At 36.4% G+C, this 17,707-nt stretch overlaps 1 protein-coding gene and 1 pseudogene across 3 annotated transcripts in view; both read left to right on the forward strand.

Annotated features, from left to right (window-relative positions):
- Nucleotides 1–17,707, forward strand: part of CHD9 (chromodomain helicase DNA binding protein 9) — a 193,978-nt gene that overhangs the window by 136,236 nt on the left and 40,035 nt on the right. For all 3 annotated transcript variants that reach the window (XM_036751098.1, XM_036751099.1, XM_036751100.1), the window contains 6 exons: nucleotides 206–316; nucleotides 2,304–2,500; nucleotides 2,972–3,171; nucleotides 5,192–5,351; nucleotides 5,838–5,927; nucleotides 7,520–7,623. In XM_036751098.1, coding sequence (XP_036606993.1) covers nucleotides 206–316; nucleotides 2,304–2,500; nucleotides 2,972–3,171; nucleotides 5,192–5,351; nucleotides 5,838–5,927; nucleotides 7,520–7,623 — 862 coding nt within the window. The remainder of the gene's footprint in view (nucleotides 1–205; nucleotides 317–2,303; nucleotides 2,501–2,971; nucleotides 3,172–5,191; nucleotides 5,352–5,837; nucleotides 5,928–7,519; nucleotides 7,624–17,707) is intronic.
- Nucleotides 14,163–14,680, forward strand: LOC118843451 (annotated as a pseudogene).

Genomic DNA, 17,707 nt, shown 5'->3' on the forward strand with positions numbered 1-17,707 from the left:
CCTTCTGACATAAGCAGGATTTGTACTTTGTCCAACATACTTCATGAGAAATATTTTAATAGGCAAGTGAATGTACTCAGAACCCAGGTCTTGAGTAGTGGTGGACTTTGGTGTCCAAAATAAACCTGAGAAGATTTTTAAAAATATATCGTGTAAAAGTTTCCTGTCAGTATTAATAGTTAAGAGCTATCATTGTGTATTTCAGGCAAGTTTTGTGGCATCTGGAAACCGGACTGATATTTCCTTAGATGATCCCAACTTCTGGCAGAAATGGGCAAAAAAAGCAGAAATTGATATAGATGCCATCAGTGGCAGAGTAAGTATTCCCATTCTTCTAAAATGTTCCTCTTCTGAGAGTACAGTGCCTTGAGATGATTAATTTTTTGGTTACTTTAATCAATTTTTGTATTAATATTATCAAGAGTTCATTTTAATTTCCTCATGTTAAGGCCCAACAGCTTAATGCTTCATCATAGAATAGAAATAATCCTGACTTCTCAGAAGCAATGCTAGCAGAGTATGATGTCTGGTAGGTAGTAGCTAGTAAGCTGTTAAGACTTTTATTATGGACTTGGTAGAGGAACAGTATGTCTGTTATCCAAGGAATAGCTTAACTAAGCTAAGGTTGGCACATAGGTGATGTTTGGAGTGTAGTTTGGGGGCGGGGCATGGAGGTAGGGCAGCAATTCATAAAGACCATTCAGTTAAAACCCCTTACTATACAAGGCAGTTTGCTTGTCATTGGGGATATAAAGACAAAAATAAGATAATCTATGCTCTCAGACAGCTTATATTTTATGGGGCAATACCATACATAAATAGATAAGTTAAATACAAAGTAAAAAGGAGGAAAAAAAGTACTAAGAACTGGAAGGACCAAGGAAATCTTCACAGAGAAGGTGAGTACCTGACCTAAGTCTTGAAAAAAGATGAGAATTCTGGGGAGTGGGGGAAGAGAGTGAATTGCAAGCATGGGAGGTAGCATATGGAAATATACAGATGTGGGAGATAATATGTAAAATGTGGGGGACATAAACAGTCTTGTGTGTTGGAATATAGTGAAGTAATATGAAATAAGAATGGCAAGGTGGTAGACCACTGAAGGTTTTGAACAAGGGACATTTGAAGACACGTGCTTTAAAAGGAAGATAACATTTGGCAACTATGCGGAGGGTGGATTGGAAAGAGAAACCCAGTTAGGTTGCTATTACAAGTGAGAGGTGATTAGGACTTGAGCTAGGATGGTGACCATATTAGCTGAGACAAAGAAAAGGACAAATGCCATGGAAGTAGAATTGACATAACTTGTTAGCTGTTTGTAAACAAAGAGGCGTGGGGTAGGAAGAGGGAATGTGAAGGAAAGAGAGTAGTTCAGTAGGACTCTGAGGTTATAACCATTCCCTTGGGCATGTAGGAATTTCAGTCTATTTCTGTAGTGAAGAAACTAACCACACCAATAATTTATCTTTTTAAACTTGAAATACTGAAGTAAAATAATGGTTGCCGAATGAGTACTTGTAAGTTTAAATCCTGCTTCTGCTAGAAATTGGCATTATATTTTCTGGAATAATGTAAAATGTGACTCTTATCTTAGAAAGGATTAGGGACTAGAGGGTATTATTACCATTGGAGCTACTCCTAGTTTAGGAAACTCTTAACAGTTCTCTGGTCAGCACTTTGTCTGTAATCTATAATATTAAAGAGTTACATCAAGCACCAAGAGGTTAAATGACTTGCCCAGAATTACACACTCAGTTTGTACCAAAGCCAGGATTTGACTTCTGGTCTTCCTGGCTTTGAGGCCGCCTCTCACTTTCCTAAAGACTTCCATCTCATCCAGAAGCTGTTTGCTTACTTTTTCTCATTACTGTTCTCTTTGAAATAGTTCTTTGTGCTACTGTTAAAACCTTCCACTAATGAAATTGCAAGCAAGTACAGAAGAAATAAAATTAGCCTAGAGAGGTGCTTTTGATTTTTCCCTCTTTCCTCCTTGTTTTTACTATTAGAGTCAGGAAGAGTAAGGGGGGAAAGGATAGAATTGAATTTGTGGGACTTGAGGATGGCCGGACATTTTTCACACTTGTTCAGCAATTGTATGGATCCAGATGAGCTGTATCCAGCTTACAGGTACTAAGTAAGCCTACCTTTGGTCAAAAACAATTAATATCCCCTGTGAATAATTAAGGAATCCCTAAAATTTGAACATTTATATAGAAAATCTATTGTTGACAAATCACATGTAAAAATGTCATAAGTAGGAAAAAATATGGGGAATATGAAGTAATTTCTGTTTAATTTTATAGAACAGCTTAGTTATTGACACCCCAAGGATTAGAAAACAAACAAGACCCTTTAGTGCCACGAAAGATGAATTGGCTGAATTGTCTGAAGTTGAAAGCGAAGGAGATGATAAGCCCAAACTCCGTAGACCATGTGACCGTTCCAGTGGTTATGGAAGGACAGAATGCTTTCGAGTGGAGAAAAACCTGCTAGTTTATGGGTAAAATATTATTCTTTATGTGCATGATTATATGTTACATGCACTAATACATTTTATTTTGGATGGGGTCAATAAAATGTGCTTGAACATCTATGCTTTGTATGTATTTTAGTATATGAATGGTGAATATTCTTAATATTATTTGAATATATACATGAAGTATCAGTAAAATACAGCTCTCTAATTCAGACTGGACCTGATATTTATTCAGTAACCCAGGGTGGAAAATTTATTATTCACAGTTTTAAATGATGCAAGAAATTATATCATAAACCTCTGTTAAGAAGAGAAAAAAATTTTCTGGAACATTGTAAATTTTAATATAATAAAATGACCAAATATTTGCATTTGTTTATAATTACAATTCTTTGTTTATAATGTTTATTTAAAATTTTATGGTCATTTTTGATTTGTGTGATTTTTTAAAAAAAAATTAGACTTTAACAATATATTAATGTGCCTTTGGACCAGGTGGGGTCGATGGAGAGAGATTCTAGCTCATGGTCGATTTAAAAGACAACTAAATGAACAAGATGTGGAGATCATTTGCCGAGCCCTTTTAGCATATTGTCTTGTTCACTACCGAGGAGATGAGAAGATTAAAGGTTTCATATGGGATCTTATTACCCCTACAGAGGATGGGCAAACAAGAGAATTGCAAAATCATCTGGGTAAAGAGCATGCCTTTTTAATATGATGAGCTAAAACCAAACCAGTTTAAAAAATAGAACTCCTATAAATGTGGTTTAGTGCAAAAAAAAAAATGTGTAGGTGTTATTGTTAGAGTATGCTTTAGATACCACTTAACCACTGTGATCTTAGTTTACTCATACTCATCTCTATGCTTTAGTCTCTCTATATTCTGAGAATTATTGTTCATCATTCAACCAATTGGAACATTATTGTAAACAACTGGTCATATAAGTAAGGTAAATAAATTCACATTTTTAAAAGTGCTTTTGTCTTCAAATAAGATAATCAGAAATTTGTCTTTCTAATCCCAGAGTTGGCAGTTTTAAGAATTATGAAATGACTTTGTAAGTTTTATTTAAAAAGTAGTGTTCCATGCTCTTGAACTTTGCTACTAATTTGCTTATAAATTGTCAACAAGAAAAACTTTATAGTTTTACCTCAATAATCATAATTTCTTCATATTTTGAGCAAGTGTAGTGATAAGTAAAATTTTGTAATAAATACCTTAAATTCTTATGATGCATAATAAAAACAAATCATTTAAATTCATACATATCAAGATTAAGAACAGAGTTTCTGTGCTACCTTCAAAAACAATGTTGTACTTCCAACTTGTCTGTGAAGAACTCCCATCAAGTTTTCAAATATAAGATAAAGAAGATATTACTATTTTCCCCCTAGTTACCATACATATAGACTTAAGATTGTTGTCATGTCTATTCTGTACTAATTTTTGGCTATATTAGATAGTAAGACTTTTGAGGACAAAGAATGTGATTATTTCTTATTTTGTATTCATAGTTTATATAAAGTATTCTCGCAGTTCATACTGTTGTCATATCAAGTAACTAATGAGCTTTAATAAAGATTGATTAAATGAATGAATGAAATTGCCAGAGTATATGTGGCGATCTAACAAGCCTTAGTTGTTGATATAACAGAAAGCTTTCAATTTAAGCTACTTAAAAATATGAACAATAACTTTTACAGAAAACAAACTGCTAAAGTAAAATTAACTTGTATTCAGCAGCTAATTATTCAATCTGAGTACTATGCCAGCTTTTTTCTTGTCCATTTAGCTATCTATGGTACTTCCCTACTACCTTATTTTAACATCTCTCCTAGGATATCTGTATTTTATTTATCCAAGATTACTTTAACCCCGTTATTATGGTTTTGTCTATCTGCTAAGCAGTGTTTAGGAGGCACATCACCAAAAGTCTGGTTGTCAGGTGATGAATTCACAGCAACTCTTAAAGACCATCAGCAAAAGGGTTGCCATCTGTATGCATGGAGGGAGCACTCATACTGTTGAAATCATGGATCCTTGACATATTCAGTTATATAAATAAGCACCTTAGAACATAAGCAGTGCTTCCTATGAAGCTTCCTGATTATCAGTAATAATTAGCAGTTGGTAGCCGATGATCCTGGGCAGGTTACTTAATATGTTGCTTCATTTTCCCCGTTTAGAAGATGGTGATGTTATTTGCCCTACCTCTCTGGTATAGTAACTTTATCAAGTGAGTGAATGAAAGCACTTAGAAAACTTTACACTTGCAAGCCAATGTTAGCTGAAGAGGGAAAAATCCTTTAATGAGACCAGATAAAATTGCTGATAGCTTTTGAGGAAATAAACTTTAGTGTATTTGATTCTTAATTTGAAGCCCAGAGAATTAATAAGTACAATAAAAATATTTCAAATGTAGGCTTTTACTTAGGTTTATCTACCCACAGTAGTGTATATCTTGAAATTATATATATATGTAATTCTAAATATAATATAAAATTATATAAAATATATAATTCTAAATTTGTACCAGTCTAGGAGGTATCAGGCTAAAGTCTAAGAACTGTCTCTTAAATTCTTGAAAAACTTTCCACATTCTACACAGACTTCAAATATTTTCTTGGAATTTTTAAGTTGAGAAAATATTTCAAATTATGGAATTTCTATAAACTATTGTTTACTCCACATTTTTTTCTCATTTTATGTAGGCCTGTCAGCTCCTGTCCCTAGGGGCCGAAAAGGGAAGAAAGTGAAAACTCAAGCAAGCACATTTGATATCCACAAAGCAGAATGGCTTCGAAAGTATAATCCTGAGCATCTGCTACAAGACGAAGGCTATAAAAAACACATAAAACATCATTGTAATAAGTAGGTAGCATTCTATTTCAAATACATTTTTTTAAATCCGCTTTTCTGTCTTTACAACTGAAGTGTCCCATAAAAATACTAGTCCATAGTGAAGAATTAACCTGACATAACGAATACATCGGATTTGACCTGAAAGTTCTTATCTAATCTTACGAAGTGCAATCAGGCAAGTCATTGTACCTCTCTATATCTCTATTTTCTCATCCTTAAACAGGAGCATATAGTAAGTACTAATTTGCTTTGTAATCTTAAAGGTCAAATAATTACATTCCTCAATATCATGGAGATATGATATGGTATGGGAGAGGTATTTAATTAAAAGCAGATGTTACTAGTTATTTTATTCTTAACCTTATAAAGAAAGGCTAGTGGACTTTCTTAATTTTTACACAGATAACTGTTCATTTAATTATAATAGACCTTTTTAGAAATATACCTAATGGGAAGCTAGATAGTCTTGATAGTTCTATCCTTTTTTGTTTTTAGGGTTTTGCTTCGAGTGCGGATGCTGTATTATTTAAAACAAGAAGTCATTGGTAATGAGTTCCAGAAAGTATTTGATGGAGTTGAAGCAAGGTGAATTAAATTAATCTTTCATATTTTTCATTTATGTGGGTAGCTGTGATTTTGAAGCTTTTCATTTTTTGAAAATAGAAGATGACATGAAAATTTCAATATAAGTATCTCTGGCTGAAATGTATTGCATAAGTTTAGAGTTCTATTAAATCACAAATTAATCCTAAGGAGCAAAATTCATCATATTTACAGATTTTTGTTCTTTTTATCTTGCCTCTTAGGCTATGCAGCAATAGTCAGGTTTCAACAATGAATCCTCTAATATGAAAATAGATCCTAATGTCATCAGTTACATAGTAAATCATTTGATTGGTACTAGTTAAGAGGTATATTCATACAGGCTAATTGTCCTCCCATAAAGGAACACCTATCTTGTGAACTGCCCTTACATACAAACTGTGGTTTAAATATTTCTTTCTCTACCTACACTCCTCTCTCTCTTTCTCCCTTTCTTCCCCCCTCCCCCCCTTGCCCCCCCCCTCTCCCCCCCTTCCCCTCCTTTCTTCCCTCCCTCTCTCCCTCTCTTTCTCTCTCTGGTCAATAGGGTTCCCTAAGCTAACCAACACTGGGAAAACATATAATCCTACCATGCATCTCTCTAGTGTGCAGTGCTCTCTACATAGTAGGCACTTGATAAATATTTGATGAATTAAATTGAATAAAATTCCAGTTGTGTTTTTCTCAAGTTTTGCTCTTTCTTTGGTGCGGTCTTTACTCTATCCGATGACTAATTCATCTTCATTGTGTAACCTTGAACCAAGTCACTTAAACACTGTGCCTCAGTTTCCTTGTCTATTAAATGAAGATGTTGTACTAGATAATTTCAAAGATCTCTTTTGGCTTTAAAGTGATGCTTCTGTTTTCCAGAGGAACGTGTCCCTGTTGTCATGTTTGTAAGTGAGAACAGATTCATTTAACGTAAATTTGCTTTACCAAAAATTTTCTTGCAAGACATCTGTTCTTTCTGGATCAAGGATGGATACCTATATATTATGTTGAATGAATTTTCTAGATGGCACAATGGATAGAGTGCTAGACTCAGTCAGGAAGACCGAAATGCAATTCTGCATATGATACTTAGTAGCTGGGTGGCTACTATCTATCTCCCAAAGTTTCCTCATTTATAAAATGGACCTGATGACAGCACCAATTTCACAGCATTGTTGTGGGAGGATGATATACATACATACATACGTACATACATACGTACGTACGTACGTACGTACATACACACACACACACATACACACACACACACACACAGAACTTTGCACACCTTAAAGCACTGTATAAATGTTAGTTATTATTGCTTGCGGGACATAAGTGTTAGACTCTTGATAGTGATAGTTCAAAAAAATAAACAAACAAATCAAGAAGCATATTAAAATCACATAACAAATATGGCCTAAGGACGTCACCATTTTAGATCACTATTGAAAAAAAGACTTTAAATACATTTCAGAAATTACTTTTCTTACTAGTCAGTCCTGTTATAGTACCAACTCTAATCATAGCCCCCTGAATGCTACTTCAGCATCTTCTTCCTCTGACTTGTAATCAAGTCTTTTCCTCTGTTGATGATTATATTTCAGTGACATTGATGTTTGGGTCCCTGAGCCAGACCATTCTGAAGTCCCTGCTGAGTGGTGGGATCTTGATGCAGATAAATCTCTCCTTATTGGAGTTTTTAAACATGGTAAGTAAAAGGGCAGAGTGGTGTGGGCATTTTCTTGATATAATGAAATACAAACAACCTTTAATAAATATTAGTTCATTTAGAGCATTTTATTAATTACAGCTGTATAATTAGAGATACTTACAGAAAACAGTGAACAAATTTTATTCCTCAACCAATCTGCTACCTCTCATACTCAAACACATAAGACTTTCTCCTCCATTCTTATACTCTTGTCTCCCAGCACCATCTCCTGGCAGAACCTCTTGGGCTCTAGGCCTCAAGTGGTGCCCTTCTCCTACAGATCTCTTAAATACACAAAATGTGTGTGACTAGTTTACCATAGAGTTCTGCTTAATTGATGTGTATATATATATATTCAATAAAACTTTATACTTAGAGCATATGGGTATGCAGTTTACACTTGGTTAAGATGATTTTGGTCATGTGTAGAAAAAACTGTGGACGTTTCAGACTGAAAAATAACTATGTCTACAGTTTTAGGAATCTGTATTGGCCAAGATCAGGAATGTAACTGTCTAGTAACATTGTATGCCTTCAGAGAGAACTAGCTCCCTTGTTGACCTCATTCCGTCTCCCAGCTTTGATTAACATCCATGCAAAGGACTCTTTAGAATCATTAACATATTCTCAGTCCTTGTCTCTGGTGTGATATATTATCGTGATATATTATCCCACATTTCTATTTGTCTACTATAGGTTTCTTCCTCAATGTATTGATTTTTCAAAATTAGCATGTGCAAAACTGAATGTAACAGCTTTTAAGCAAAATTTGGTCTCTCTTCCAGTGTGGTAGAGTGTGTCTTATAGTGGAAAGGACATTGGATTGAAGTCAGGAGATCTGCATTCAAATCCTCTCTCAATAACTTCATAATTGTATGACCCACGAAAAGTATCAGTCCTCCTGAGCTTCATTTTTCTCATATGCAAAATAGAAGTAATAGTACTTACACTCTATATCTCGTAACAGTGTGAGGAAAGAGCTTTGTAAAATCTAAAGGCTTAAACTTGAACTATTCCTTATTTCCTTAGATGGTACCACCATTCCCTAAGATCTCCAGGTTTAAATCTTGACTGTTATCTTTAATATCTGTCTCTCTGTCATCCCTCACATCCAATCAGATCTTAAATCCTTTTGATTCTATCTGCTCCATTTCTTGAACTTGTTCCCTTTTTTCCATTGCCACCAACCTAGTTTATCTTTTTACTGCTTCACAAGGCCATTTGGAATATTTTTTGTCTTCCTTAAAGCATTATATGAACCCAAATTGTTACTTCATATTATTACCCCTTACCTAGAATATCATAATAAGCTACATCACTCTGGGTGTTTACTTCTCTAACCTTGCCTATTCTTTCAGAGTTTCTTACTAATTCACAACCCTAATTATGTGTTTCTCCTCTGTCTCCTAAATAGGCTGCCACTCAAAACCCCTCACAACCTGATCCCAACCTTTCCAATCTTAGATTTCATTTTTCCTCATCATGTAATCTATATTCCAAACCATGCTGTTCTGCCTGTTCTTGTGTCAATGGTTTTGTTCATGCTTAATATCTAGAGTTCCCCAGCTCCACTTCTTGAACACCTTCAAGAATAAACTCATGAAATCTTTCCTGATCCATCTCAGCTGGAAATTATTTCACCCTTCTTAAATTTCATAGAACTCTATACTTCTCCTATTCTTATATTCTAATTTTTAGTATAGATATTATTATCTTTGTCTTATCTACCTTATTAAGTTGCTTGAAGTTTGGGACTGTTCATCTTTTTATCCCCATCTATCAGAATTTGGTTGTTTATTCATTTCAGTCATGTCTTATTCTTCAGGACCCCATTTGGGTTTTTCTTGGCAAAGATACTAGGGTGGTTTGCCACTTCCTTCTCCAGCTCATTTTACAGATGAGGAACTGAGGCAGACAGAGTTAAGTCACTTGCCCAGGGTCACACAATTAGTAAGTGTTTGAGGCCAGATTTGAACTCAGGAAGATAAGTCTTCCTGACTCCAAGCCCAACATTTTTCCATTGTACTGCCTAGCTGCCCCATTAGAATACTTCTATACAAGAATTTCTTTTGAATTTGAATTGTTGCTTTCCATGATAAAATTCACCAAATTACAGGGTCTCAGATGGAAGGGACCTTAAACCATCTTAGCCAACTCTGACTTGAATGAAAATCCTCTCTACAGCATACCGAAAAAGTAATCATTGAGGCATTGCTTGACAACTTCTAACAAGAAGGATCCTACTACCTGTGAAGCAATTCATTCCCCTTTTAAATAGCTCTGATTTTTAGGAAATTTTTCATTACATCAAACCTAAATTTCCTTATTTGCAGCTTTTACCCAGTTCTACCATCTGCATCCAGACAAAATAGGTCAAATTCCATACGAAAGCCCTACACATATTTTAATATATGTTTCCCAATATTCTTCTCTTTTACAGGGTAAAGATTCACAGTCTTTTCAACTAATTTTCCTGTAATATGATAATGAAGTCCTTGACTTTCCCAGAGACTTCCTCATGGAAGTGTCCAACATGTCATTATCTTTCTGAAAATATGGTGCCCGAGCTGAACACCATTATTCCTCTCATTGTATACTCTACCTTTTGAAACATTATGTCACTAACATAAGTCAGCAAGTTATTGGCTGCTTTGCTTTTGGCAGAGAAAGAAGTCTAGCAAACATCCAGATAATTGAAGAAGATCCTCCCAGTTGCTACCAAATCCTGCCTTTGCACCCTGCTTAGGAGATGTGTCAATAATATCCATGTCCTCTGTCTCTCTGCCTCCATTGGACTTTACCCACATGCTCCCCCCCATGCTGACCCCTATGGTGGTCCAAGTCGAGTAGAGTATAGGTTCTTCCCCTAGAATGGAATTTCCTTGAAGGCAGGGACAGTTATCATTTTTGTCTTTGTAGCTCCTAGGCCTAGCCCAGTTTGTGGCATTTAGTCAGTGGTTAATACATTTTTATTGAATTGAATCCAGCAAGAATTTTTAATGGCATGTTCTATTCACTAGGCATAATGAATATAAAAACAAAACAGAAAGCAGCCCTTGCCTTCAGGGAGTTTACTTTTATTGGCAGGGAGAGAATAAGGAGGGAAGAGATGTAAACCTAAGTAAATTTATCATTATTTGAAGTCAGAGACAAAACTAACAAGAATCAGGAAAGGGTACACTTGGAAGTTAGTATATGAGCTGAAGCTGAAAAGAAGTCAGAGATGCCAAGGGTCAAAAGTGAGCTGGGGAGTATGATGCAAAGGCATGGAGATTGGAGCTAGAATGCTCTTAGTTTAGGGAATAGCAAGTGAGACAAACTAGTTGGAACATAGAGGAATTATATAAAATAACCCCAGAAAGGCAGGCTGGAGTCAGATTGTGAAGGACTTTAAATGTCAACTTGAGAAGTTTTTATTTTATCTTAGAGACAAAAGGGAGCCACTGATGGTTTTAGAACTATGTAGTCACATGATCAGAGTGGTGACCTTTTCATCTGTCCTGTTCCTTTTGAATCAAACATACACTTCCAGGGCTATGTTTCAATCATAGATTTCATTTCACCAAGTCTCAGTGATACCTGATGTTAAGTCTGCTTCTTTGCTTTAAGAACTCTGTTTTACAAGATCATTGATCTAGGACTGGATAGAATGTCAATGATCACCTAAACTAACTCCTACATTTTACAGCTGAGTAAAAACTGAGGCCCAAGGGATATTAAGTGACTTCCCCAAGGTCATTCACTTTATTATTACTTATGTTCTGTAAAAGTTGTAGACCCATCTGAAGACAAGAAGCTTTTCTCCCTTGCTTTTGTTTCTTGTAAATTTTGGCTCTCTTCGATTTTTCTTATATTATAATTTATTTCTGATAGTATCTGGCTTAGTGAATACACATAGGAAGTTTTCTTCTTCTACCTTCCTTTTCAATTTAAAGCCCTTTTGATTAGATTTTTTCAGAACACTAGACAGTTGACTTATTTTTATTTTTTTTAATTCTGAACTTAACAGTCACCAAATAAAATGAACATTTCCATATATATAGTATACACACATACAGATTACACATGAAATTGCAGGTCTCTACTACATACAGCTTGCTTTTCTAAGTATATGATAAGTTCACCTTGTAACTTTCAAAGCCATTCTACTTGTCTATGATTTCTGCTGGCCTCCCTCCTCTCTTATGCATTTTTTTAAAAAAAATGCTTCAAGGACCCTGGTTTGGTTTTTTGTTTGTTTTGTTTTTTTGGTGACCCTACCTCTAACTCCCTCTCACCTGAGAACTCTATCCCTCAAATTGAAAAAAAAAGAAAAAAACCCTTCTAATAAATATACGTAAGTCAAACAAAACAAATTCCTACATTGACCACACTTGAAAATGTTTTATTCCGTATCCTGAGTCAATCATGTCTTTGTCAGGATGTATGTAGCATGCTTTATCAGTCTTATGAAAACAGGATTGATCATTGCATTGATCAGAGTTCTTAAATTTTTCACAGTTGTTTATCTTTACATTATTGGTGTTATTGTGTAAGTTGTTCTGGTTTTGGCCACTTTACTTTGCATCAGTCATACAAGTCTCCCCAGGTTTCTCTAAAATTTTTACTTTCACCATTTCTTACAGTGCAGCAATATTTCATTACTTTCATATACTGTAATCTATTCAGCCATTCCCCAGTGGGCTCCCCGCCCCACCTTAGTTTAAAGTTCTTTGTTATAGCAAAAAGAGATGCTATAAATACTTTTGAATATGTATCTTTTTCCTTAGGCAAATGCATTTCTCTGGCTAAGAGCCCATCAGCTCTGTGTTGAAACCATGGTGCAGAAATCTAAATCCCATTCACATATATCCTTCTCTTGAACTGTTTATTTTCTTCATCTGTCTTTATTTCTGAAGTACTTGCTTCCGATCAGCACCAGTGATGAAAATACTACCTTCCCCCTAAGGTTGCCAATTTCTTGTCCAAGATATCATAATGCTTAGCAGTAGTTTTTTGATCCCTTCTCAGACTATCATTTGGACCTACATGAAGTAGCAGCCATCATGTTTAGTGGTTTCAGGAAGTTGTTTATCAAGTGTGGGACAATAGCCGACTTTTCTTTTGTTGTTATCAGTGAGGCAAATACCTGCTTTAGTCCTCCCCCAATAGAATCACCAGCTACCACGTTCATCTCTCCTTCTGCTGACCCTTGCTCTCCCAGCCTGCCTATAACAAGGATCTATAGAATTATTCCTTGGAGAGCAAGCACCTGTTTCCTGAGAGGGACCAGCTGCCTCCTCCTGGTGTAAACTCTTATGTTCAGTAGTAATACTTTCTTTTCTCTTCAGTGTCACATTCATTCACCATTTAACTTGCTGACAGATCAAGAATTCCTTCTGCATTTGTAGATCCTTTTCTTTGTTGTTGCATTAAGCCTTTTTCCCCCCCTTATTTTTAAAAGAAAAACCATTCCCCCTGATAATCTAGAGCATGAAGTGTTCTTCATGTTCTTTTATCTTCTCTTTAAGGCTTGGTTTTTAGAAAGAAATCTAGCCAGTAAACCCCAAGTTAAGGAGGCAGCCTTCGGCCATCGAAATGGAGCATGGAGAGGAAGCAGAGGCAGAGGCAGGTGCAGGGGCTACTCACAGGTTGTGTTTGTCCTTCTTTCTTGAGGAGGACCATGACATCAGGGAAATGATGACATGACTTGCAGTTGACTTTGATTTGAGTGTGGAAGAGCCATGCAAGGTCACCAGCCTCACTTTCTCCTCCAGAGCCATCTGGGACCAGTGGCCTGATATTCACCAGGATGACTGAAGATGGCCCAGGATGCATTGCGAGACCCTGGCTCTTTCAGGCTAAGGTCTTTTCAGGTTCTCACTTTGAGTGAGGTAAGGCCCATTCAGTGAATAGGCCTCTTTAAGAAGTTAATCAAAGGGTGGACCCTTTAACCAAAACTCAAAAAAAAAAAAAATCAAACTGGGAGGGGAGGATCCTCAGGGTTCCTGGACAAAAGAGAAGCAGTTACTGTTTGGTATTTACATTCACTCTGTGCTGGGGGGGCGGGGACCTATTTTCCAATTTATTGAGCTCCTGAGTGAATTGGGTTTAAGGCTTGGTTTTTCAGATTCCAGTTCAGATTTTTCAATTCACTCTAGAGCTCATAGATTGGACGGTAGGTCCCCGCCCTCCTAGCACAGAGTGAATGTAAATACCAAATAGTAACTTCTTCTCTTTTGGCCAGGAACCCTGAGGGTCCTCCCCTCCCAGTTTGATTTTTTTTTTTGGAGTTTTGATTAAAGGGGCCACCCTTTGATTAACTTCTTAAAGAGGCCTATTCACTGAATGGGCCTTACCTCACTCAAAGTGAGAACCTGAAAAGACCTTAGCCTGAAAGAGCCAGGGTCTCGCAGTGCATCCTGGGCCATCTTCAGTCGTCCTGGTGAATATCAGGCCACTGGTCCCAGATGGCTCTGGAGGAGGAAGTGAGGCTGGTGACCTTGCACAGCCCTCCCTCACTCAAATCAAAGTCAACTGCAAGCCTTTCCCCCAAGATGGCGTGGAAGGCGAAGAAGGAAGCCGTTGTCCCCCCCAAGACAGAGGCCAAGTCCAAGGCCTTGAAGGCCAAGGAGGCAGTGTTGAAGGGTGTCCACAGCCACAAAAAGATCTGAACATCCCCCACCTTTCGGCGACCCAAGACACTAAGACTTCGAAGGCAGCCCAAATACCCTCGGAAAAGTGCCCCTCGGAGAAACAGGCTGGATCACTATGCCATCATTAAGTTCCCCTTGACCACTGAGTCTGCTATGAAGAAGATTGAGGACAACAACACCCTAGTCTTCATTGTGGACGTCAAAGCCAACAAGCTTCAGATAAAGCAGGCGGTAAAGAAGCTGTATGACATTGATGTGGCCAAGGTCAACACACTGATCCCGCCTGTTGGAGAGAAGAAAGCCTATGTCCGACTTGCTCCAGACTACGATGCTTTAGATGTTGGCAACAAAATTGGAATCATCTAAACTGTGTCCAGCTATCCCACTCCACCTACAATAAAAAGTTTTCCAGTAAAAAAAAAAAACAAAAAAAACAAAGTCAACTGCAAGTCATGTCATCATTTCCCTGATGTCCTGGTCCTCTTTGAGAACAAAGGACAAACAACCTTCTCTTTAAGGAATGGGACTAGCCTATACTTTGAGCATAGACAAACACTATGCAAGGCACTGTAAAAATAAATATTCCTTGCTTTCCATATTTTCTAGAATATCATCCTCAATCCTTTATCATTCTTTGTGTTATCTTTATTTTTTTTTTGGAGGGGGGAAGGCAAGGCAATTGGGGTTAAGTGACTTGCCCAAGGTCATACAGCTAGTAAGTGTCAAGTGTCTGGGGCTGAATTTGAACTCAGCTCCTTCTGAGTCCAGGTCCGGTGCTCTATTCACTCTGCCATCTAGTTGCCCCCATGTTATCTTTTCACCTTGTCTTGTCCCCAACTTTTTAGACTTGTAATTCAGTGAACAAGTATTTAAAGCATTTACTATGTGCTACGTGCTGAGGATAGAAATAGAATTAATGAAAGCATCCCTATTTGTAAGTGTTTACATTCTAATAGGGAAGATATATGCACATATGAACATGTTTCTTTATATACATCTATGCACATGTGTGTATATGTATATGCATGTGTGTGTATAGAATAAACATACAGAGAATAAATAAAAACTAGTTAAAACACAAGGTGATTTGAGAGGGAAGGCATTGGCAGTCTGGGGATGAAGAAGAATTTCATGTAGTAGATGTTGCTTGAGCTACATTTTAAAGGAAGAGGGGTTCCTATAAGTGGGAGAGGTTAGGAGGGAGTACATTTCAGACAGGCAGGATGGCCAAAGCAAAGGCAAGAGACATGAGATGCAATGTCATGTGAAAAGAACAGAAAAAGCAGGTTTGGCTGGATCACAGAGTGTGGAAAGGGGACTAATGTCCAATTAGGCTGAAAAGATTGAATAGAGCCAGTTTATAAAGCACTTTAAAAGCTATGCAGAAAAATTTATATTTTATCATAAACACAAAAAGAAACCACTTGAGTTGAATGGGCAGTCACATGGCTAGGTATGCATTTAAAGAACATTAGTTTTGCATCAGTGTGTAGGGTAGACTGAAGTGGTGAGAGACTTGAGGCTAAGAAGCCAGTTGGGAAGCTGTTGGAATAATCTAAACAAGAGGTAATGAGGTCTTGAACTAAGGTGGTAGCTAAATAAATAAAAAGGCATCAGATGTAAGAAGAGTGGAGGTAGAAATAGCAAGATTTGACAGCTGATGGAATATGTGGGATGGAGGAAAATGAGATGTCAAGGATAATACAGAGATTATGAACATGAGAGACTAGATAGATGTTGGTGCCTTTGAAAGAAATACAGAAGTTTGGAAGGAGGGAGGATAGGTGGAGGATATATTCAGTTTTAGACATGTTGAGTTTGAGTGGTCTCTGGAAAATCCTGTTTGAAGTGTCCAGTAGGGAATTGGTTATGGAAGATCTATCATGGGAAAGATTGGGACTGGATATTTAGATCTGAGTTATCTGCCTAGACATGATACTTAAAGACATGGGAGCAGATGAAGTTAATAAGAAAGTGTACAGAAAGAAGAGGAGATGAGAGAGTCTAGAACAGAACTTTGGCAAACACCCACATTTCTTGGATGTGATGTAGATCAGTGCTTCTTAAAACTGTGGGTCGCAACTCCATATGGGGTCATGTAACCGAATGTGGGGGTAGCAAAAAATTTGGCAACAGTAAAAGGTTTTTGAACGCTCAACAACTGAAAATTAATTCAAAATCAAATTTGTAATGAATCCAGTGTCTTTCTGGCAGTGCTTGCCCATTGTGTCACATAATTTCACTTCAGCCTTGGTTCTAAACACACAACATGCACACTTTATACTGCACATGCCATCATGTCACACAATGCCAATGAACACTGCCAGAAACACCTTGGCTCAGATTCGAGACTATTGTATGTTATGAATTACGATGTTTTTACTGTACATACAAAATCATTAAATGAATTTTGGCTTGGGATTAGGATAGAATTTCCAACAATTTCTGAAATAGCCCTAACTATACTTCTGCTATTTTGTACTATGTATTTATGCAAAGTGGCATTCTCAGCATTGACAATTATAAAATCAAAATATGGATCAACTCTGAAAAATGTCAGTTGCTCTACATCCTGCAATATCAAATATTCTGCCACAATTTAATTATTTTTAATTTTTTTTTATTCAATTCTAGTTTTTTGGGGGGAGTCAGGAGGTGGATAAATTTTGCCATGATCTTATTTTAATACATTTAAACAATGATTTATTAATGTAGTAAGTGGAAAGTAAATTACAAAGGAAGCTTTCTTAGCTAGATGATTAAATACAGTATTTTGGATTGTTCAAAAAGTATATTGTATAACTATCCCTAAGTTTTCAGAGCCAAAGCTACCTAGTACTCTAGTTACTTATTGACAACTTGGCTAAAGTTCTTAAAAATTCACTACTGCAAAAGCTATCCCTAACAATGATTTAAAAGAAAAGTACCATTTAAGTTGTATGACAAAAACAGATATGCAAATACACTTATATGCTAACATGATTGCAATTTATCAAAAGACACGTAAGATCGGTTCTTATGTATTCAAGAGTTACTAAAAATTAATGTTATGGCCAACCCATATTTATAAACACAAGTTGACAATGCAAAATAGTTGCATAACTAATAATGCTAGACAGCTGTGATATGGTAGGTTCAAGTTAACCCCACCTGACCAAAAATAACAAAAAAAAAACCCTAAAAATACTTAGCCAGTATAATCCTGTACTATTTGCCTAAATTTCAGTACTTACTATAATCATTGTTCTAATATTTAAAACCACATCTAGAGGATAAGGTGTAGCCATCTACTAATTGGCATATTTGTTTATTTCTCATTTAGTGAAAATGTCCTTATTTTATTTAAGTTGCAAAACAAATTTCAACTCTGATTGCTATGCAAAAGAAAGCACTGAAGGTATCTGCTTTGCAATGAACTTTACAGTTCTCAACCACCCCCACACACA

The sequence above is a fragment of the Trichosurus vulpecula genome, chromosome 3 (assembly GCF_011100635.1).
Source record: "Trichosurus vulpecula isolate mTriVul1 chromosome 3, mTriVul1.pri, whole genome shotgun sequence".
Classification (NCBI taxonomy): domain Eukaryota; kingdom Metazoa; phylum Chordata; class Mammalia; order Diprotodontia; family Phalangeridae; genus Trichosurus; species Trichosurus vulpecula.